Source organism: Thunnus thynnus, chromosome 11 (genome assembly GCF_963924715.1).
Source record: "Thunnus thynnus chromosome 11, fThuThy2.1, whole genome shotgun sequence".
In the NCBI taxonomy this organism is placed as follows: Eukaryota; Metazoa; Chordata; class Actinopteri; order Scombriformes; family Scombridae; genus Thunnus; species Thunnus thynnus.
The window spans coordinates 28402331-28425870 of NC_089527.1; the positions used below are offsets into that span (position 1 = coordinate 28402331).

General features: G+C 42.1%; 1 protein-coding gene across 2 annotated transcripts in view; it reads left to right on the top strand.

The window, feature by feature from the left end:
* The window catches only part of LOC137193091 (CD209 antigen-like protein C), a 50161-nt gene that overhangs the window by 13527 nt on the left and 13094 nt on the right, over positions 1 to 23540 (top strand). Inside the window, exons 5-6 of one of the 2 annotated variants that reach the window (XM_067604281.1) lie at positions 643 to 752; positions 1363 to 2278. In XM_067604281.1, coding sequence (XP_067460382.1) covers positions 643 to 752; positions 1363 to 1525 — 273 coding nt within the window. In that variant the 3' untranslated portion in view covers positions 1526 to 2278. Of the gene's footprint in view, positions 1 to 642; positions 753 to 1362; positions 2279 to 23540 lie in introns of those variants that run through there. The other variant, XM_067604282.1, reaches the window with a different exon arrangement.

Here is a 23540-nt window from a genome sequence, read left to right on the forward strand (position 1 = left end):
TAATCAGTACAGATCTGTGTATCAGTTTAAGAAAAAACATGATGATGTCTGGCAACAGGAATTCTGTATACAGTAATTTATGCACAATTTAATGACATTTCTTATTCCCTGATTTCTTTCTTGAGAAAGATAAAGTTTATAAATAAAAAGAGTTATTAATAGGTATTCAAATAGTGCTAACACTAGCAGTCACTACATAAATGTGCTTGTAAATGAGGACAAATACAGGTCAGTTGCCACTAAGCTTTGCGGCTTCTTAAAGACCACAACAGTTGTGGCAGTATCAATACTTTTTTGTTTTATTTTTTTTCTTTAGTTTATTTATTTGTATAAATAACAAGACACAAAAACCCATAATACATTAAAGGAGTAAAGAAGGACTGTGCAGATGAGATTCTAAAAAAAAACAAAACAAAAGGGCACATCAAAAAAGTTTTTAAAAAAAATCTAAAATTTAAATTTATCAAAGAAGAAAAAAGTATGATTTTATTATTAGTGTATTTCAATAACAATAATAATAATAATAATAATAATAATAATAGCTAAATTCATTATTATCAAATATGTTCAGAGTAATCCTATGTAAACTGCATATTGTTGTTATAAATAATATGACTTTTTTCCCTTCTTTATTTAAAACAGACATTCTTGTCTACCTTCACTGAGGTAGAAACTTGGAGTTGGATTGGTTTGACTGACAAAGACAAAGAGGGAACCTGGAAATGGATTGATGGAACACCACTGACTTTAAGGTTTGGCTTCAGTTCGTTGTTTATTGACAACATACACAAACACTGCTGTATATTAGAGGTTGGTGATATGTATTAAATCTTTTATCACAGACAATGTGAGGTGACTGGCAGTTCCAGGTTGGTCTGAAGCTTTTCTGGTTAAATCATCAGTGCAAAATGATAATGATGAGAAAAAAATCAAACCAAACTACCATTTCATGGTGCATCTGAGAAGGTTTCTGGTCCACAGTCAAGTTTTACACTTCACCAACTGTACAGTACTGTGACTGATGACCAGAACACTATGGGGGTGTTTATTTATACAGGAGGCTCCTTTGTTGCTATTTGATGACTGCAAATTTATATTTAGGAAAAATACTACAGTGAACCTGCAGCCCCATTCAATTTGCTACTCTATAGCTCAAAACTATACTAAGGCACATCATGCAAGATAGAGGAAATTCCATTCTGTGATGTTTGTGAAGAAATATTGTTTACAACCCTACTTCTTGCCAGGAAGAATAAGTACAATGAATAGAATGAGACACATTCAGTTTTCTTATGTTCCAGTGAAGGACTGTGTTCATGTCCGAGATTAAGTATCACGATTCTCTTGTTCACTGACCTGTAGGTACTGGGCGATAGATCAGCCTGATAATGGAGGTGGAGATCCGCAGTGGGGTGAAGAGGACTGTGCACATATGAGGTCTGGCAAGAAAACTGGAGACAACTGGAATGATCGGTCATGTGGTGCTTCTCTGCGTTGGATCTGTGAGAAAAATGCTGGTGTATAATATGTAAAAATGCTTTTTCAAAGCAAACTATGATTTTGCAAAAGTCAAATCAGTTTGTATGTGTGTGAATTTAAAACTTTTCTCTGCTGTGCTGATGACCTTTTGCTTCTGTTCTGCCTTTTTAAAGAGATTTCTATAAATTAGATGTTTACAGCTTTTGCCAGAAGAGCTTCATTAACCAATTTTCAATGTTTCAAACAACTAAAAGAAGCAGACAGATAAAACAAAACCAAACCTCTGCAAAATGCAACAGATTCATAAAAACCTTTATTTTGGTTAATGTCTTAGCTAAAGATTTCATGATAGTTGAAAGTTGCAAAAAACCTGATTGAGACCATTTCTTATGACATCCCTCATATCATAATTAAACAATGTAATATAGATTTTGTGTAATTATGTCTTACTATATCATCAAATGACACTTTCCTGAAAATAATTTTTAAATGAAGTCTGTTCAGCAGCTGACAGATCTCTTTAGCAGAGGCCATCAGTGTTTGTGAATTTTACTTGATAATTAGTGGTTTCACTCAGGAAACACTTGCTGTTGTGAGAGAATTATCAAATTATTTTAGATGAAATGTAAACCAAAACTATTCAACAGATGAGTCAATATAAAGTCAGTCAATTACAACATATAAGCACTGTACTGGAGTCAGACATTTGTCATGATGTCCTTTGTAATGCTGGTAGCTGATACTGGTTGTGGCTTTTTATGCAATTATGAAAACAATTAAAATCTTTTTAAAAATTGAATATTTTTCAGTGTCTTTATGTTTCTTTTATCATCATTAATTGTGCAGAAAAACCCTGTTCTACTGTGATGTGAGAGGTCAGATACAGATGGGGATTTCATTCATTCAAAACTGAACTTGGTTAAAAGATGATCTGTCTTTTCACCACACTCTCATGCTGTATTCAACAGGCACTAAGTGAAGAAAACAACTCTAACAATGAAACAGAACATCCTGTATCTCAATCTAGACAATCTACTGGATGAGATCTGAGACTGTCTTCACCAGAAAAATAAAAGCAAAAAGGTTGTTTGTACAAGTGACTTGAGGTCTTTATACCTCCGTTTGTACGTCAACAGTTGTGTCCGTTCCGCTCATCAGACCTCAGTGAGAATTACGCACAGGCTCTCCAACAGCTGATCATTACGCACGGCTGCTGTGGATATTTGAAACGACTTTACCCCTAATTCATCACATTTTTCTGCAAACCGTCACCACTGTAAAGTGTCAGTCATCATTATTAAACATCAGAAGAATGATAAATGATTTATTGATAGAGCTCCTGTTGAAACGGACTTTACAAAGTGCTTCAAAACAAAATGAAGTGATCGTTAACAGAGAGATGATGCTGAAATAAACAGAATGATGCTTTAATAAGGTTTAATAATTCACCTTTGAATTTCACTGAGAGCTGTTCTCAGCGCACATTCTTCCTGTATAAATAGCATAGTTGTTGTGAAACAGCCATATACTCCTGTGATTGGCAGGTTCGTTCAGCTCCAGCTTGTGCAATAAAGGGACCTTCCACACACCACACAGTAAAGTGCCATTCATATAAAACTCGCGGGCCGCACTAACATTAAACTTTCATATCAAGGTGGGGGCCACAAAATATCCCGAGATTGAGACCCATGCGTTAGTAACACGCTACAGTAAGTTTAGCATGTTACAATGCAAAATGTGCCAAAATCACTTTACTTAGAGCAAACAACCACCTATAGTGACTTATAACCAGCTTGTAATGTATTATATCTACCTATTCCTCAGGAATTTCATTACTCCACTTAAAGCACTCAGTGACCAGTTAGAGTAGCTTATACTCACATTATAATGCATTACAAGATGATTATAATGTATTCCAACTATGAGAATTTAAAACACTATGACCCTTGCACAAAAAATGTCAGCATGTGACCAGTTATGAAGTATTATGATACTTATTATACTTACTTACTTATTTTTTATGTGTTATGATTATTGTTATAAAGCATTATGAATATTTATGAGTACTTATAACTATAATTATACAGTGCTATAAGCAGATTATAATGCATTATGAATATGTTTATAATGCATTATAGACATTGGTGTCAAAGAAGTGTTACCCAAAAGGTTATGTGTGTCACACGTAATCAACTTTGTTCAACCCTGAAAATTGCCACTAAAATGATCTTGAAACAAAAGTTTCCACATCACTCTCGGGTAACTGCACACTTGACCAGGATTGGCTTCTAAACTACTTGTGATGTCACAGATCATGCTGGCAGGTTTCTCACCTTTAACTCAGATTTAAGGTGAGAAGCACAAACATCCAAATGAAACAATAAGCAGAACACATTTTTGATTGGAGAGGGATTTTAATGTTAATAAATAAACTAGTTACATTTACAGTAGACTTTTAGAAAAGTTTTACTTCTCAACCAAATATACAAAAGATCTTAGCCTGGACACTTTTAACATTCACACACATGCAGCTGATATCATATTTAATGCTGATGTTTTGCACAAAGTACCACGTAAAATAATAATTTAATAATATCATAATAATAATCATAATAATAATTTAATAATATCACTCCTTCAAGCTGATGTAAAAGTGAATGCACATAAACGCTGATGTTTGTCCAAGTGCTCATTTTTCTGATAAGTTTGTTTTTAATTAGTTATTTGACTATATAAAAAGGGGTTGTGACAGCCACACTCAAACCTCTGTCAGGCAGTGGAACAGCTGAGTGGGCGTGTCCCACGGGCTGTCATCTCGCCTCCCAACCATAGACGGTAAAAAAATATGGATGTAGTCATCATGACGTCACCGATTGGTTTGTGGACTGCCGTTTTGAAACCTTGTGTTTAGCGATTTGACACTGAGTGGTCACTCGTGGTATTGCAGCAAAAAAAAATCCCCTGCAGCCTAAAAAGTATTTTCCCCATAGACCACCATTGTAAAAGAGGCAACTGTAAAACTGTTAGCAGGACACTTTGAACTGCAAACAAGGTCAATTATGTATCTTTCTATTATGAATTTTTGATCCATGGAGGTTTTTCATTTGTAAAAATTTACTTGAGCCAAGGAAAGCCATATAAAAATCGGTGACATCGTCACAATGTAAAGTCTATATTCAGTGGGCTGCACAACATGGAAGGGTGCCATTTTTGGTGCGGTAGCTCTTATAATACATCCATGCTTGCTCCTGACTCTACTACACAGACTCGAGCTCCAAATGACTTCACACAAGCAAGATGGCAGCTCCCTGAAATGAGATATTTTGGCTTCACTTTTGCATAGAAGTAGGAAGTGGAGACACATCATAATGCAGCTTCTTTGCACTATTTTTGCTTAAGACTATTTTTATACTGCCCTCCTTGTTCTGATGGGTGTCATGTGAAATAATAAGTAACTACTAATTTGTGGTAGTACTGGACTTGTATCTGTGAGGAATCATTAGATGAAGCATTAGTCTGGGTTTGATGACACAATTTTATCCTGCTCTTGGTTAAGGCTGTTTGGATTCATCCCCCATTGTATAAATTATGCACATTAGGGGTTCATGCACTGAAAACAGTTTTTGAAACCAGATATTGACAAGTAGAAGGACATAAGCTATGTCTACTCTTTAATGTCTCTTGTTTAACATGTTTTACAGAGAAAACTTGTCCCGCAGTATGACGTATGTTCAGTTTTACTTGTTATCTCATCTCCACTAAATCTGGTTCTTGGAAAAAGGCAGAAAAGACTGCAGAGCCAGAGGAGCAGATCTGGTGGTCATAGACAGTTATGAAGAACAGGTATTCTGCGTGTGTGTGTGTGTGTGTATGTGTGTGTGTGTGTGTGTGTGTGTGTGTGTGTGTGTGTTTGTGTGTGTGTGTGTGTGTGTGTGTGTGTGTTTGTGTGTGTGTATGTGTGTGTGTGTGTGCTGATAATGTTACTACATAAGATATGTATGTCCTGGAAGAGGGTTCCCTCCTTTGCTGCTCTTTATTTAGGTTTCTCATGTGTTTTTTTCTCATCCATCAGTGTTTAGCCTCCTAACCCTCCCAATTGCTTTATGCACAAATTCCAAAAGAAAAAGCTTGGGGGACTGGACTGGTTTGGGACAGCTTGGAGTCAGAGGACCTGATCCCCACTAAGCCCTTCTCCAAGTACAAAGTTGCTCCTCAGACCCAGTTAAACAGACCCCTCCTGTAGATGTGGGGCTGTTCTAAAGGGGATCTGACCTACAACAGGCCAGCCACCTCTTACAGGAGTGGTGGCATCCTAAAGACAAAGAAAGCAGGGAAGAGGAGAAGCGGAAAAGAGCTAAAAAAAAATTAAGAATAAAAAAAGAATAAAACAAGCAAATAAACAAAATTGAAAAGAAAGGAGACAAAGGAAGGGAAAATAAATAAAAATACATAAATACATCAAATATTCTGACCTGACCTGCTCCAGATCCACCAGATGGTGCCTGCCCTCTAAGATTGTAGCTGTGTTATTTTTTTTATTTTTCTCTTTCGGTCTTCCTTTGGTTAATACTGTCTCCTCCTTTTTGTTCTCTTCCCCCTTTTTATCTTTCACACAGAAAACCCATCCACTCACACAAACACACATACACACACACCTACCTACACACATGCATACTACAATAAGATAATCTAAGCCAAACATTATGCTTTGTTTTGTTTATTTGTTTGTTATATTGTTGTTGTTGTTGTTAATGTTTTGGGTTTTTTTTCTTTTGTTTTGGTTTGTTTAAGTTAGTTGGTAAGTAAGTTCTCCCTCTTGTCTTCTGCTGTCATATGTGTCTTCATGTTGGTCACTTGTGTTGCACTATAAACAAAAAAAAAATCTAAGCAGACACAAATAAGCTGATTTTGAGCAGAAAAAAAGCAGTTTTATACACAATATGTGTATGGATGGAAAAATCACCCAAACATCATAAGCCGATATAAACGTATGTGCACAGTGTACAAAAATGAGTTCCACATTCATTGTTTGTTTTGTTATGTATTTTGGCTACTTGGGAAGTAGAAAATACAATAAACAGAACACAACATATTAATTGACCTTTTAAAGTTGTTATGGCGAACTTGGCCAATGGTTGCCTATTTACACTCTCAGCATACATTGAACAGTAGAATTCATTTGGAGTTGTGTTTCTGACAAATGTTACTCCCAAAAAAAAATCAAAGTGTTTGACTTTTTTCCTGCTATGTTATTGTCCACAGGACAACACTGGGTGTCAGCATGGAAGGTTACAAGGTTTTACAAACCTATATTGTCTCAAAATAATCACAGTGTGTTGGCACATAACCAAAAACTACAGAAGCTGTGTTTATGACTGTGTTAAGATTGACAGTCATGATTCTCATTCTCGTTAACTACTGGGCGATGAAGCAGCCTGATAAAGGAGATTGAGATCCGAAATGGGGAGAAAAAGACTGTGCGACAATCAGAGCTTTGGTGACAACTACAGACAACTGGAACGATCTTTCGTGTGATGCTTCGATGCAGTCGATCTGTGAGGAAATCCTTAGCATTGACATAGAATGAGTTTTGAAATAAAAATTTTGTATAAAAATACTTTTAAAATATAAACTACTAGTGCAGTGCCCGTTCAAAACATGCCAGTTGGGAATGAGCCCATTGTTCATTATTTCTCTAGAAACACATGTATATGTATCAAGTGACAAATGTATCAATTAAAATGATAAGGAATTAATACCTTAAATGGTTTAAATCCAGACAGAAACTTCAGTGAGACTAAACTGAGGCTGAACTGTAGAGGCAGCTTAATTCTGCTGCCAATGAAACGTGTCTGTGCTCCTATTGGCTAGTTTCGCTGCCTCTGCTTCTGTTTTTTTCTTGTGTGTGTGCTTGTTCTTCTCTCTCAGGCAGTTTGACTGAGCAGGGCACATGCCTTTGTCCCCCTCAGCAAACTTTACTCAAAGTTTATTAATATTAAATATGTCACATGTCCAAATTGCACCAAATTCAACACTGCATGTCCTTGGATCCCCAGCAATACACCCGCCAAGTGTGAATTCGATTGAACAGTTCTCGAGATATGTGAAAGACATACATACAGACAGACAGACAGACAGATTCCTTGCTTTTTAGTCAGATGAACTGTAGTGCCCATTCAAAACGTATCTGAGACATCCAGCACTAAGTCTTAAATGTACATGCCAAGTTTCATGCACAGTACACAGTTCAATAGTAGATCTTAAGTCTCAACTTTTTCAAGTTATTATCACTACAGATGTAATCCCACCTCCGACCACAATGTGGGTTGCAATGGCAGAATAGCACTGTCTGTATTTCCACTCCTTGACTCCACGTGCAGAAGAAGAAGCAGAAGCAATGTTGTTTATGAGGTATATTTATATATTTCTAGAGAACCACTCATCCAAACAACCTCAGCAATACACCTGCCAAGTGTGAAGTTGATTGGATGAATGGTTGTCGAGACACACATAGATACAGACAAAGATTCCTTCCTTTATAGTTAGATAATTGTGCAAATGGCTTTTATTAATCAGTGTTCTTGTATCTTATTTATTTATTGGGACCATGTACAGTGTCAAACATAAATGTTTTTATTTGATGTACTGTACCAGAGGTTTTCATCTACAGTCCCTTCGGCAGGTCACAATTAAAACATATAACAGAACAATAACAAACAGGTGGATATTAACTTCCTTTTTACTGGGAAAAATAACTGCAGGAACAATTTTAGCAGGTGTGTGTCTGAGTGTTTGTGTGTGTTGTCATGGGCTGAAAACAACTGTTCATAAACAGAAAACTAAGCTGACTTCTCCAAACTATATTAAAGTTACCAAATGCACTACTGAATTTAAAAATCTCAACTGAAGCTGGTTCCTCCAAAACTAACTATACATATAAGTAAAAAAGGGAACAAAGAAGAGAGAAAAATCTGTAAATGAAAGATAGAACGTGCAGGGAGTTCAACTTGTGGTTTGATCTAAACCTCAAATTCAGCACTTGCTGGGGCAGCAAGTGCAGAAAACAGCAACCACATTACAACAAAATATCCTGGAACAGTACTCCCACATCTCAAGCCGTGGAAGAAATCTTTACTGAAGTGACTGTATGAAATAGATTCTTCCTCCATACCTTTATCTCACAGTATTTCTTCTGATTATCAGCACACAAAACTCAAAAATGTGAAAATACACTCACCTAGAACCACTAAGACATACTTTAATGGGTAAATGAATATGCTGGAAAAGAAAGTATCAAACATATCTGTATAATATTCTTGTAATATCATTTTTGAAATATAGAATAGAATAAAATATAACCATATAATGTAACATTTAAAAGGAAGTGGTTCATTTAAAACATCAGCAGCGATCTCTCCCTCAGTGTGTAGAAAGTTTAGGCTTTTGGCCTCGCGGTTGACAGACGTGTGTCGGTGCATGTGTGTGTGTGTTTGTGCAGATAGTGATCTGAACAAAGTTCCTGTTGTGTCTGTGGCTGAAGATGACAAGTTGATATAAGGAGTCAAGATGAGGTGCTGACGAGTCATGTCACCACAAATTAGACTGTTGTTTGTCATATCAATGTCTGTCTCCATTACAATGTCCTGATGTCAACTCCATTTTTGTAAATATTAACAGGCTATGTTTGCATGATTTATTTGTTTCATTGGGTATTATACAGTAGTTTATTGCACTGCATATAGCTTTCTAATGTTCATGTATTGTTGCAATAATTATAATTGTTCTTACTGTATAAAACTTTATCTTGACTGACTGTGTTGTTGTATTTTGTAGATTAGCTTGTTTTTAAAAGACTTCCTCATATAATACACCCACCATATAATAACAGTTACGAGTCTCACGTTTTACCTGCAAGACTCGTGTTTTAATGCTGTTTCATTGTTTCATTGTTCATTGTTTGTGATGTGAAAATATTACTTCCATCATCGGCCAATGAGGAAATTCCAACACTCAGTCGGCCAAACAATGGTGTAACTTCATCACTCACTCACTCACAGACAACCGTGGTTATATAGGGCTGGTCTGTGGCTGGTCCAGTCAAAAACTGTGACGGAAAGACAGTGTCATCTTCTACAGTACATGTACAGCAGCCAGTGCTACACAGCTGTCCTTTTCAACAATGGAAGAAATCTACGCCAATGCTGAAGATATGAAATATATTGATACCAAACATTCAACAATTCAGACAGGTAAGAATATTCAGTCAGACAGAGAGGCTGACAGACTGAGCTGTGAATAGTATGTTTTAATTGTATGATTGATTGGATTCACTGGTCTTTTCTCTGTTCAGGTCCGAAGACTTCAGAGAGGAGATTTCATGGAGCTGTTCTTGTCTTTCTGGGGCTGCTGAGTGTTTTCCTTCTGGCTGGACTCATCGGCCTCGGCGTCTACTGTGAGTCTGGTTAACATTCAGAAGTTTAAGTCAGACTGAACTCATGATTATAGGAGCTGATTATTCTACTCTGAAAGATGATGTCCTGACTTTGTTCTGGTTTGCGTTGGTCTTAATTACTGTTTAAATTTGTTAAAGTGTCATAAAAATACAACATTGACTACAATATACACATTTTTAAATAGATGAGATAAAAAGATTTTCCTGAGGAATGTGACTTTTTTCAAATATTTTAACAACAATTCACATCTTAGAGAGAAGGAACAATTCTTTTCTCTCCAAGATGTGAATTGAGCGATTGTACAATTTGTATTTTGTCATTGTTTTATCATTGTACATATTGCCATAAATGTTTGTTGGCAAACTAATGAATGACTGAATGCTCCATAGTACTGTGGTAATAATAGAAAATGACCAACTGTGTGTCAGAGTTGCACCAGAGATAGAGAGAGAGATATTTAATAGACTGATTTAAAATCATGAGCATCAGCTGTCGTCATGGGGCAAAATTAGGAAACAATTTGACTTGTGTTGATATTGTGTAATATTACATGATATGAATTTATAAGGTATTTGCTGTTTCGACAGGCTTGTCCAGGACAAGTGGGTTGAGTGGAAGAGAAATTTAGTTGCTCCACTGGACAAGTTAAAGTCATTTAAAAAGAAGCGTGTCTTCACGTTATGTGCAGTGTTTTCACTACCATTGCCTTATCCCCCGCACCTCCCGAAAGAAACAAATAAAAACAAATGTAACGTATACTAGCAGCTAAATGCACGTAAATGCCGTTTAGCCACCTCTCAAATTCAGAAAAAGCGTTTACGCAAACTTTAATGACTTAACAACTGTTAGCTCAGACTGGCTTCCTACTGCAGTTTGTTACTGTTAACATTGACCAACAAAGCACCATGAGCTCCTGCTACGCAGGTGTTCAAAACAAACAAACCCTCCGCGTTGAAGCTAGCAGGCAGACTGGAGCCGCTTTCATGAGACAGACGAATGAATCAGAGTTCAGAAGATCATATATGACATTAACATGTGCGGCATCAAATAATAATGTCAGACAAAAGACAACAAAGAAGTTAGAAAAGCTCTTCAATGAAACAGAAGTTTTTTAAATTGACATTGCTGACGCATTCCCACCGTGTGTAGTTTGTCCACAATTGCCGTAATTAACACCACACCAGTTAAAGTTGTGCTTCATGCTCTGTCAGATTTTTGAAAGGAAGTTTTTTTATATTTCCAGAGTTAGTGAAGGAATCAGGAGAGAGGAGAAAGAAGTGAGGAAGCAGGATGTAAAGTTAAAGGTGTTGAAAGAAAAACAAGGAGAAAGTAAAGAACTGATTCAAGAAGGAAGAAGGTGCAACTGTTTCAAGATGTAAAGAAAAAGTTTAAGGAGGAAAGAGAAACACATAAAAGCAGTCCAGGCGTCAGGTGATGGAGAGACATGAACACATTCAAAGCAGGAGGCAGAAAAAACTAGTAAGGTCTAGATGAATGACTGTTCTGGTAAATATTTTTAAAAACACAATCTGTTATCCAAACTAAAGGACATCCTAACAAACAAAAGTCAAAGTACAAGATTAAACCCTGCTATAAAAGGACTCACAGATCTTTAATACAGGTAACGTTACTAACACCACACAACAGCTCTATTAACATGATGTTTTCCTAAGCCATTAAAAGGTTGTTGACCTCAGTAACTGTTGTAAACACAGCACTAAAACTAACAGATAGTTTCAGTTATTAGTCAACAAAATGCTGATTCATTGTTCATCAGACTGATTCATCTATCAGTCAAACTGTTGTCTTTAGGTTTGAGCAAATTAATTCTTCATAAGTCAGTTTTGTTATTTTGTTATATTTCAAAAACTGATCTGTATTCAGGACCATATACACCGTGTGAGAATCCAGATTTGTTTTTAAGATCAAGACTGATCGGTCCATCTATCCATCCATAAAGCCTCCATTTATTTATGTGTTGTAAATAAATATTGTTAATATTTAAAAATTAGGTAAATAAATATTGTTGATATTTATTTACCTAATTTTTGTGCACTTGTTTCATTTCAAGGAGGGAAGTAATGGCTTCAATAAAATTCATAAATTGAATTATTCATATGTTGACACTGTTTGCTGTCAACTGTTTGTTCATCTGAATTCTGCGTTCTGCATTTGCAAACAAAATGAAAAAAGTAAATTGACAGGTGACTTTTGTGCAACTGAAAGGTAAATTTACTTGTCCGATGGACAAGTGCCTCAAGAGGTTAATGTCAAGCCCTGCCTCATTGAAATGACTAAAAAGCAGAGGCTTCAGAATTTGTCAAGACAGAGTGGGTCAAGGCAGGCAGGACTCAATTTTCATGAAAAAGGTAATGCAGTCAAGGCTGACTCACCTTGGTATTTTCATGGCCAGAGGGAGTAGAAAGAACCCATTATCATAAACTATCATGTACATTATAGGTAGGTTGGTTTCAGAGGTTGGTGACAGTCGTGGCTAATCACATTCACATTCACCCTTTTTGTCCAATTTAAAAGCAGGACTCTCCCTGACATGATGCAGTGTTTTCTAGGAGATAACCTCAACTCATACTCTTACCCAGGAAGATTTTCATCAGACTGTCTAATGTTTCTACAAAAAGCCGCGTATGCCATCATTTGAAATATACTATATCTGCATAAAAGTCTACACATAAGGGCTTTAAGTTGAATTTCTGGATATTGAAAATAAGATGGTCAACATTATGCACCGTTTGGCTTAAAATCACAATCATAGACGCACTATCCACATTTGCAGTTACAAATCCTACTGTAACTCATATAAATAAAACTAAAATTAAAAACATCATTACTATACTGCAGATTGTATTATCTTGTTTTTATTATTATTATTATTATTATTTACATTTAGTTCTTTTTATTTAGATGCAGCTGTTTTCACATGCAAAAAGAAATACTGGTAACAATAAAATTGCCTTTTCAATTCTACTTTCCATTAATTGGCAATTATCATAATGATCTTTTACTATCCACAAAATGCGGATTTTATTTTTTCGGTCATATCATTATAAATTTTAACCATCAGTGCTATGTGAACAATTATCATTCTATTTCACTTCATCATGCTGGTCAAAGCAGCCCCATGTCTATTTGTCCAGATTTTGCCCAACTCATTTAAATGAAGAGTATAAAGAATAAACCAAGGATCACTATAATTAGTCTCTGATGCTATTTCACTTGTGCTCACATCATCCGCCTGCTGCTCTGACTCCAGGGCGGCTGCTGTGTCTTCTTCCCTTTCCTCTCCAGCACAGCTAGCCTCTCCCACTCCACTTATCTTCAGGCTGGGTCTCTCCTCCTCCCTGACACAGCTACTTCCATCTCCAGACTCAGCTGCTTCTGTCAGGACATGTTGTGTTAGATTTTAAACAAGCTAATAATTGTATGTTAAAGTTAAAGCTAGGTGGTAGCTATTAGTGGCTGCGTTTGCCACATGTTTAAGCTAAGCTTTCTGTTAATACCCTTCATCCCTAATGCAGGTGGGGCTGGACTTGTTGCAGGTGCATTTTCCACTTCAATATCTTTTTTCAAATACCTCACCATAAAGTCCCTTTGCACCTCTGATCATTTTCTCTTTTTTGTTTATCTCCTTTTCTGAGCTAGATGTTAAACTTTTGACCTTACAATAGCGTGACACACCAAAACATTTTTTGCATTGTAGGGAGGGAAAGTAACATTGTTTTCAACCACTATGTAAAGGAAAATTATGAAGATAAAAGATAACAAGCTTTTATGTGACACAAATACTATATAAAGTTTTCACAAATATGTACTTTTAAAAATTAGGCCAGCAGATTATTTATTATTTATTTTATTCAGAAAAATGCATACTGTACTTTTATGAATATATATATATATAATTGGCTATATTATATATATATATATATATATATATATATGTGTGTGTGTGTGTGTGTGTGTGTGTGTGTGTGTGTGTGTGTGTGTGTGTGTGTATATGTACACACACACACACACACACACACATATATATATATATATATATATATATATATATATATATATATATATATATATATATATTATAGGCGATCGCCAGAAGAAATCGCACAGTCTATGTCTGCCTTACCCAAACTACCTATAAGCCTAATCATACTAAATCAGACATGGCGAGTCCAGCCACGTCTGAATCCTAAAGTTGAAGAGACTTCTTTGAGAACCTGGAATCAGTGTTGGGGTATATGACTGAAGAGTTGGTGCCTGGCTTTGCAACTCAGCTGAAAGAGAAGCTGCACGACTACAGGAAGGGGACAAAACCAGCAACTTGAACAGGCTTTAGCCAGAGCAGAAGCGCCGCAGGCTCAATGTAATGCACCAGATGAGGCTGCTAGTGAGCTTCCAGAAGAAGGAGGGAAAGCTGAGTTGAAGGGAAAGAGCGAAAGGCTAGAACAATCCCTCCAAGAATGTAATCATGAGCTTGCCACAACAATAGATCGACTTGACAGGCCTGATAACCTCCTTAAGTGGGCAGTAGAGGAAATAAAAGAACTGAAAGCTAAGGTCGGAGTCTATGCCAAATTTAGAGAAGCTGACCAAAAGTACATATGAGACATACGATAGCAACTACAGATAGCCAGGGACGGAGCTAAGGTGTCCCATCAGCAACCTGAAACCAAAGAGGAAGAATTGGTAGATGTTAAAGGAGAACTACAACATTCTTTTGAATCAGGTCAAAACCAACAAGAGCCTTTTAATGAAGCTTTCCATGAGGAAAGGAAAGAGGTAAGATCCCCTAGGGGCGTTCAAGGAGGCTTGTCCTCACCACTGCTCAGTGGTGCATGAAGCCACCTGTGTGGCCCATAGAGCAAGCGCACTAGTGACTTACGCCGGCCGGGCCGGCTACTTCTGGTTTAGCCCTCTGGCTAACTTGAATGGGGATAAAATAATTCAATCGTGTAGCTCTTCTAGACTTTTGAAATGCGATTGGACCGAACGGATCAAATTATGATAATGAAACCAGTCATTTCACAGGGGTTGTGACGCTCAAAAAATGTATCCACTGATTTACAAACGTCTCTCTCACAATGTTAGTCGATGGAAAAAATCTTTTTGGGCCAGTGTGCATCATGTGATGTTGCAGTTACCCGGTTTGGCCACTATGTCAAATTTACTTCAAAGCCCAGCACTCTTCCTGTATCCAGTTTGCCCAGTGTTTTCCCTCCTGTATTCTCAGCCTGCTTTTCCCTCCACTCTTCCCTTCTCACCTGCCTGAATCATCTTCATTAGTCCTGCCTTTTTCCCAGAATTTTCCCAGCCTATCAGCTTCTTTTCCGTTCTTCTGTTTCATCTCCTCATTCCCCTCACTCGAGTTTCTCTGCCCATCTGCCCACCTGCACCTCATCTCCTCATTATTTCAGTTAGTATTTCAGTCCTGTGTTTCAGTTCAGTCTTGTTGGATCCTTTGTTCTGTAAAGTTCTGCTCTGTTCAGTCTGGTTTTGTTTTGTTCCATTTTGCTGTGCCTGCACACCTGTATCCTTCTTAAAGAGACTTCTTTCAGTTCGGTCTGGCTGTTTTGTCCTGCATTTGGGTCCACCTGCTCCGCTACTCCTGACAGCTATTTGCTTTAAAATGATACTGGAAGCTGTAATTACTGAAAATGTACATTTTAAAAGTTTTAAAATGGTATTTGAGATAAGTGACTAAATATACATAAATGTGACATGTCTTTTGATTTATTTCAGACTCCGTTGTCATAAACAACCTGACTGAGGTTCTCCAGGACAGTAATAACAACCTTTCTTCCATGTCTGAAGAGAGAGACCTGCTGCTTGCCAACCTCACTGAAATAACTAAAGAGATGGAAAAGCTTCAGAGTTTGTCTGTACACAGTGAGTGACATCTGTGGCTATACAGTATTGCCCAGCACTGTTCCTGTATCCAGATCTCTTTATACATCCATGGGAGCTACCAGCTTGAGTTTGCCCTGTGTGTTTCCTCCTGTATTCTCAGCCTGCTTTTCCTTCCACTCTTCCCTTCTCACCTGCCTGCATCATCCTCATTAGCCCTGTCTTTTTCCCAGTGTTTTCCCAGCTTATCAGCTTCTTTTCCGTTCTTCTGTTTCATCTCTTAATTCCCCTCACCCATCTGCCCAGCTGCACCTCATCTCCTCATTAGTTCAGTTAGTATTTCAGTTCTGTGTTTCAGTTCAGTCTTGTTGGATCCTTTGTTCTGTTAAGTTCTGCTCTGTTCAGTCTGGTTTTGTTCTGCTGTATTAAAGAGACTTCTTTCAGTGTATTCTGGTTGTTTTGTCCTGTGTTTGGGTCCACCTTGTAACGGGTATAGGATGGACCCAATAGCAGCACAAATGACACTGGTATAAACTTAGCAGTCTTTATTTCACACGATGTCAAGGCAATATAAGCACGGTCGGAGAAACACAGTTCTAAGGAGTATGACTCCACCGGAAATTGAACCCCGATCGTCCACTCCCACAGCAGACAAAGACCAGGGAACAGGCAGGCAGAACTCAGAGTCAGGGACAGAAGGCTGGTGGGTTTACCGGGGCAGAGACGAGGAGCGATGGTCGAAGACAAGCTGATCAGAAACCAGGAAGGCAGTCCAGCGAAGAAAGCAAGATGACTTAGTATAGTAGTGTAGACAATCTGACAAGGAGGGAGTGGGCCGAGGCAGCTTATATACTGGCTAAATTGCAGATGATGAGCAGGTGGGAGCGCCAGGTGAAGGTGGTTGAACTAATGAGGGGTGTGGCAGAGCAGAGAGTGAGACTGAATGATTGGATAATTCCCACAGCAACAGGTGAGGGGGGAGAGCAGACTCTGACAGAACCCTCCCCTCAAGGGATGGCTCCCGACATCCCTAAAAAGGCACTATAAACAGGGCAGGAGAAGGGCCTACAACTCCTGGGAGTCGGACCAGTCCATTTCCTCAGCCGGGTGGGTGGAGGGGGTCTGGTGGAGGGATTCTCCATCATCTGTAGCTTCCCCCAAAGAACGGTCCCCCAGAGGCCGGTCTGGTGGAGGCAAAGTGCGGGCTCCCCGACGGGCAGGCATCTTAGCTGGCTGGTCAGGATGACACCGATGAAAATCAGCAATGAGGTTGGGGTCGACGATGAAACGAGCAGGAACCCAGGATCTCTCTTCTGGGCCATACCCCTCCCAGTCCACCAAGTACTGAAGGCCTCTCCCCCGCCGGCGGGAGCGCATCAGGCGATGCACCGTGTAGACCGGACCCCCGTCAACAATGCGTGGAGGAGGTGGTGGCGGTGCTGCAGGGGCCAAGGGACTGTCATGGACCGGCTTCACCTTGGAGACATGGAAGGTAGGATGGACGCGCATAGAGCACGGGAGCTTCAACCGTACTGCAACGGGGTTGATGACTTTCTGTATAGTGAAGGGTCCAATGTGTTTAGGTGCCATCTTCCTGGATTCCACATGGAGGGGCAGGTCTCGGGTGGAGAGCCACACTCGCTGACCCGCTTGGTAAGTAGGTGCAGGGGTGCGGCGGCGGTTGGCGGCGGCAGTGTAGTGGTCCACAGACCCAAGGAGGATGGAACGGGCCCGGAGCCAGGTTCTGCGGCAGCGGCGGATGAAGGCTTGGACGGATGGGCAGGAAACCTCCTTCTCCTGGGTGGGGAACAACGGTGGTTGATAGCCGTATGCACATTGGAAAGGAGAGAGGCGGGTAGCAGAGCAGATGAGGGAGTTGTGGGCATATTCTACCCACAACAGCTGTGAGGACCAGGAGGAGGGGTTCTGGGAGGCCATGCACCGCAGGGCCGTTTCCAACTCCTGGTTCATGCGCTCCGTTTGCCCATTGATCTGAGGGTGGAAGCCGCAGGACAGACTGGCGGTGGCACCCAGGAGACTGCAGAACTCTCTCCAAAAAACAGGCGAATTGAGGCCCACGGTCTGACACCACATCGACAGGGAGGCCATGAAGATGGAATATGTGGAGCAGGACCAACTGAGCAGTTCTCTTGGCTGAAGGGAGCTTGGGCAGAGGCACGAAGTGGGCCATTTTACTGAAGCGGTCCACAATGGTCAGGATGACAGTATGGCCTTCAGAAGAGGGAAGGCCTGTCACAAAGTCCATGGAGATGTGGGACCACGGGCGGTGGGGAACAGGAAGAGGCTGCAGAAGTCCTGCTGGGGCCCGGCGGGAGGTCTTGTGTTGATTACAGACTGGGCAGGCTTTGACGAAGTCCTGGGTGTCCTCTTTCAAGCTGGGCCACCAGAGGCGCTGGAGGAGGGCATGCTGTGTCTGTCGAGCACCAGGGTGGCAGGAGAGCTTGGAGGAGTGGGCCCACTGCAGCACCTCTGACCTCAAGGCTGGAGGGACGAACAAGCAGTTTGGCGGGCAGGAGCTGGGACCAGGCTGTCCCTCAGCCGCTGCTCTCACCCTCTCCTCGATGTCCCAGGTCACCGCGGTGATAAGACAGGACCCAGGGAGGATGGGCTCTGGCCTCTTTCCAGATTCCTCCACTCTCTGGAATTGCCGAGACAGGGCGTCGGGCTTGGCATTACGAGACCCAGGGCGGTAGGAGAGGGTAAAGTTGAACCGGGCAAAGAACAGGCACCAATGGGCTTGGCGGGAATTCAGTCTTTTAGCCGATCGGATGTACTCCAAGTTCTTGTGGTCAGTCTAGACCAGAAAAGGCTCTTTGGTACCCTCCAACCAATGCCGCCACTCTTCAAGAGCCATCTTCACCGCCAGCAGCTCCCTGTTGCCAATATCATAATTCCTCTCGGCGGGCGACAAACGCCGAGAGAAGGCGGCACATGGGTGGAGCTTCTGGTCAGTGGCAGAGCGCTGGGACAGGACAGCCCCTATCCCCACATCAGAGGCATCCACCTCCACAATGAACTGGCGATCAGGGTCGGGCATCTGAAGGATGGGTGCTGAGGTGAACCGTGTCTTGAGAGTTTGGAAGGCTTTGTCAGTGGAAGGTGACCACTGAAAAGGCACCTTGGAGGAGGTCAGGGTGGTAAGAGGAGCTGCCACGGAGCTGTAATTGCGGATGAAGCGGCGGTAGAAATTGGCAAAACCCAGGAAGCACTGAAGCTGTTTGCGGGACTCAGGAACAGGCCAGGAGGTGACGGCAGAGACTTTAGCTGGGTCCATCTGTACACTGTCTTTTGCAACTATGTACCCCAGGAAGGACACTGAGGAGGCATGGAACTCACACTTCTCAGCTTTAACAAACAGGGAGTTCTCAAGGAGGCACTGGAGGACGGCTTGGACATGGTGAATGTGTTCATCTCTGGACTGGGAGAAGATGAGAATGTCATCCAGGTAGACAAAGACGAACCGGTTGAGCATGTCTCGAAGAACGTCATTTACCAGGGCCTGGAAGACGGCGGGGGCATTGGTGAGGCCGAATGGCATGACGAGGTACTCGTAGTGCCCTGTCGGGGTGTTGAAGGCCGTCTTCCACTCGTCTCCCTCTCTGATGCGGACAAGGTGATAGGCGTTGCGCAGGTCGAGCTTGGTGAAAATGGTGGCCCCCTGGAGCAGTTCAAAGGCGGAGGAGATGAGTGGCAGCGGGTACCTGTTCTTGATAGTAATGTCATTTAGCCCTCGGTAGTCAATGCAGGGTCTCAGGGTCTTGTCCTTCTTCTCCACGAAGAAAAAACCCGCCCCGGCAGGAGAGGAAGAAGGACGGATGAGACCCGCAGCCAGAGAGTCATTGATATAAGTCTCCATGGCTTTTCTCTCAGGCTCAGACAAGGAGTACAGGCGCCCCTTGGGGGGTGAAGTCCAAGGCAAGAGGTCAATAGCGCAGTCATAGGGACGGTGCGGAGGCAGAGATGTGGCTTTGGCTTTACTGAAGACTAGGCAGAAGTCGTGGTACTCCGGCGGCACCCTGGAGAGATCGGGCGAGGAGCTGGGGCTGGGGGAGTGAAGTGGCAAGGAGGCTTGCTGCAGGCACCTGAGATGACAGGAGGGGCTCCACCCTTGAATGGCCCCCGTGACCCAGTCGATGTGAGGGTTGTGAAGACGGAGCCAAGGATACCCCAGGATGAGAGGCAGACGGAGTGAGCTCAGGATGTGAAACTGGATTGTTTCGTGGTGGTTGCCAGAGAGCAGCAGATGGACAGGGGAGGTTTGATGTGTGACGTTGCCCAAGATGTGTCCATCTAGGGCTCTAGCGGGAACCGGTTGTGGCAAAGGAACCCGCCCGAGCCCCAACTGAAGGGCCAGCTCCTCGTCAATAATGCAGGCATCAGCCCCAGAGTCAATGAAGGTAGCCATGGTGTGGGGACCGTCCGGAAGGAGGAGCCGGGCCTGGAGCAGAGCTCTTTGGGGACGGGGAGACACTAGGGAAGTTGGGCTCACCAGGATCTCCCCCATTACTGATGAGCCCTGGCTTTTCTTTGCTGGACATCTGGAGATGAAGTGCCCTGCTGCTCCACAGTAAAGGCAGAGATTGGCCTTACGGCGATGCTCCTTCTCCTCTGGGGTGAGGGAGGTGCGTCCCAGCTGCATAGGCTCAGGATCCCCTGTCTGCAGAGCTGAAGAGGAGGCAGAGTTGGCTGCGACGGCACCCCCATGGGAGCGGGACAGCAGAGGGTGATGGCCTTCCCCTTGACGCTTCTCTCGTCGCCGGGCCTGGATGCGGAGGTCGATGCGGGTGGCCAACTCAACCACCCCATCCAACGTGGTGGGCAGGTCATGGGAAACCAGTTCATCCTTGATGTAGTCGGCCAACCCGTTGAGGAATGCGTCGCAGAGGGCCGAGTTGTTCCACTTGCTTCGGCTGGCTCTGGTGCGAAAGTCTATGGAATAGTCTGCCACTGTTCTCTCGCCCTGTTTCAGTCCAATCAGACCTCCGATTGCCTCAGGACCACAGGTATCCAAGCCAAACACTTTGCGAAGCTCTGTGGCAAACAGGTCAAAGGAAGCACAGGCTGGTGACCGTCTCTCCCACTGTCCCCCATAACCGAGCTCTGCCCGTCAGATGGTTGATGACGAATGCAACCTTCGCTCCCTCAGTGGCGAAGGTGCGGGGCTGCAGAGCAAACAGGAGAGAGCAGTTGGTGAGGAAAGGGCCACAGGTCTCTCGGTCACCCTCGTAGCGCTCCGGGATTCCCACCCGGGGCTCAGGGGCATCCATGGGTGGCAAAGGGGCTGGAGCAAGTGCAGGAGCGGTAGCAGGCGGAGCAGGAGGAGAAGCAGCCCCAGAGGCTTGAGGGGCTTGGGTTAGCAGGGCTGTTAACTGCTGCAGCTGTCCAGCTAACATTGTTAGCGCCTGCTCGTGGGCTGCTGCTGCCTGTTTGGTTTCAGCCACAGCTGTTGTCATCATGGCCTCATGCTGTTGAAGGACACCTTCAATCCTTTCAAGGCAACTCAGCGGTGAGGGTTCGTGCGCTGGATCCATAATTGGTCAGATTGTACTGTAACGGGTATAGGATGGACCCAATAGCAGCACAAATGACACTGGTATAAACTTAGCAGTCTTTATTTCACACGATGTCAAGGCAATATAAGCACGGTCGGAGAAACACAGTTCTAAGGAGTATGACTCCACCGGAAATTGAACCCCGATCTTCCACTCCCACAGCAGACAAAGACCAGGGAACAGGCAGGCAGAACTCAGAGTCAGGGACAGAAGGCTGGTGGGTTTACCGGGGCAGAGACGAGGAGCGATGGTCGAAGACAAGCTGATCAGAAACCAGGAAGGCAGTCCAGTGAAGAAAGCAAGATGACTTAGTATAGTAGTGTAGACAATCTGACAAGGAGGGAGTGGGCCGACGCAGCTTATATACTGGCTAAATTGCAGATGATGAGCAGGTGGGAGCGCCAGGTGAAGGTGGTTGAACTAATGAGGGGTGTGGCAGAGCAGAGAGTGAGACTGAATGATTGGATAATTCCCACAGCAACAGGTGAGGGGGGAGAGCAGACTCTGACACACCTGCTCCGCTACTCCTGACAGCTATTTGCTTTAAAATGATACTGGAAGCTGTAATTACTGAAAATGTACATTTTAAAAGTTTTAAAATGGTATTTGAGATAAGTGACTAAATATACATAAATGTGACATGTCTTTTGATTTATTTTAGACTCCGTTGTCATAAACAACCTGACTGAGGTTCTCCAGGACAGTAATAACAACCTTTCTTCCGTGTCTGAAGAGAGAGACCTGCTGCTTGCCAACCTCACTGAAATAACTAAAGAGATGGAAAAGCTTCAGAGTTTGTCTGTACACAGTGAGTGACATCTGTGGCTATACAGTACTGCCCAGCACTGTTCCTGTATCCAGATCTCTTTATACATCCATGGGAGCTACCAGCTTGAGTTTGCCCTGTGTGTTTCCTCCTGTATTCTCAGCCTGCTTTTCCTTCCACTCTTCCCTTCTCACCTGCCTGCATCATCCTCATTAGCCCTGTCCTTTTCCCAGTGTTTTCCCAGCTTATCAGCTTCTTTTCCGTTCTTCTGTTTCATCTCTTAATTCCCCTCACCCATCTGCCCAGCTGCACCTCATCTCCTCATTAGTTCAGTTAGTATTTCAGTTCTGTGTTTCAGTTCAGTCTTGTTGGATCCTTTGTTCTGTTAAGTTCTGCTCTGTTCAGTCTGGTTTTGTTCTGCTGTATTAAAGAGACTTCTTTCAGGGTATTCTGGTTGTTTTGTCCTGCATTTGGGTCCACCTGCTCCGCTACTCCTGACAGCTATTTGCTTTAAAATGATACTGGAAGCTGTAATTACTGAAAATGTACATTTTAAAAGTTTTAAAATGGTATTTGAGATAAGTGACTGAATAAACAGAAATGTGACATGTCTTTTGATTTATTTCAGACTCCGTTGTCATAAACAACCTGACTGAGGTTCTCCAGGACAGTAATAACAACCTTTCTTCCGTGTCTGAAGAGAGAGACATGCTGCTTGCCAACCTCACTGAAATAACTAAAGAGATGGAAAAGCTTCAGAGTTTGTCTGTACACAGTGAGTGACATCTGTGGCTATACAGTACTGCCCAGCACTGTTCCTGTATCCAGATCTCTTTATACATCCATGGGAGCTACCAGCTTGAGTTTGCCCTGTGTGTTTCCTCCTGTATTCTCAGCCTGCTTTTCCTTCCACTCTTCCACTCTCCTCATTAGTTCAGTTAGTATTTCAGTTCTGTGTTTCAGTTCAGTCTTGTTGGATCCTTTGTTCTGTTAAGTTCTGCTCTGTTCAGTCTGGTTTTGTTCTGCTGTATTAAAGAGACTTCTTTCAGTGTATTCTGGTTGTTTTGTCCTGTGTTTGGGTCCACCTTGTAACGGGTATAGGATGGACCCAATAGCAGCACAAATGACACTGGTATAAACTTAGCAGTCTTTATTTCACACGATGTCAAGGCAATATAAGAACGGTCGGAGAAACACAGTTCTAAGGAGTATGACTCCACCGGAAATTGAACCCCGATCTTCCACTCCCACAGCAGACAAAGACCAGGGAACAGGCAGGCAGAACTCAGAGTCAGGGACAGAAGGCTGGTGGGTTTACCGGGGCAGAGACGAGGAGCGATGGTCGAAGACAAGCTGATCAGAAACCAGGAAGGCAGTCCAGTGAAGAAAGCAAGATGACTTAGTATA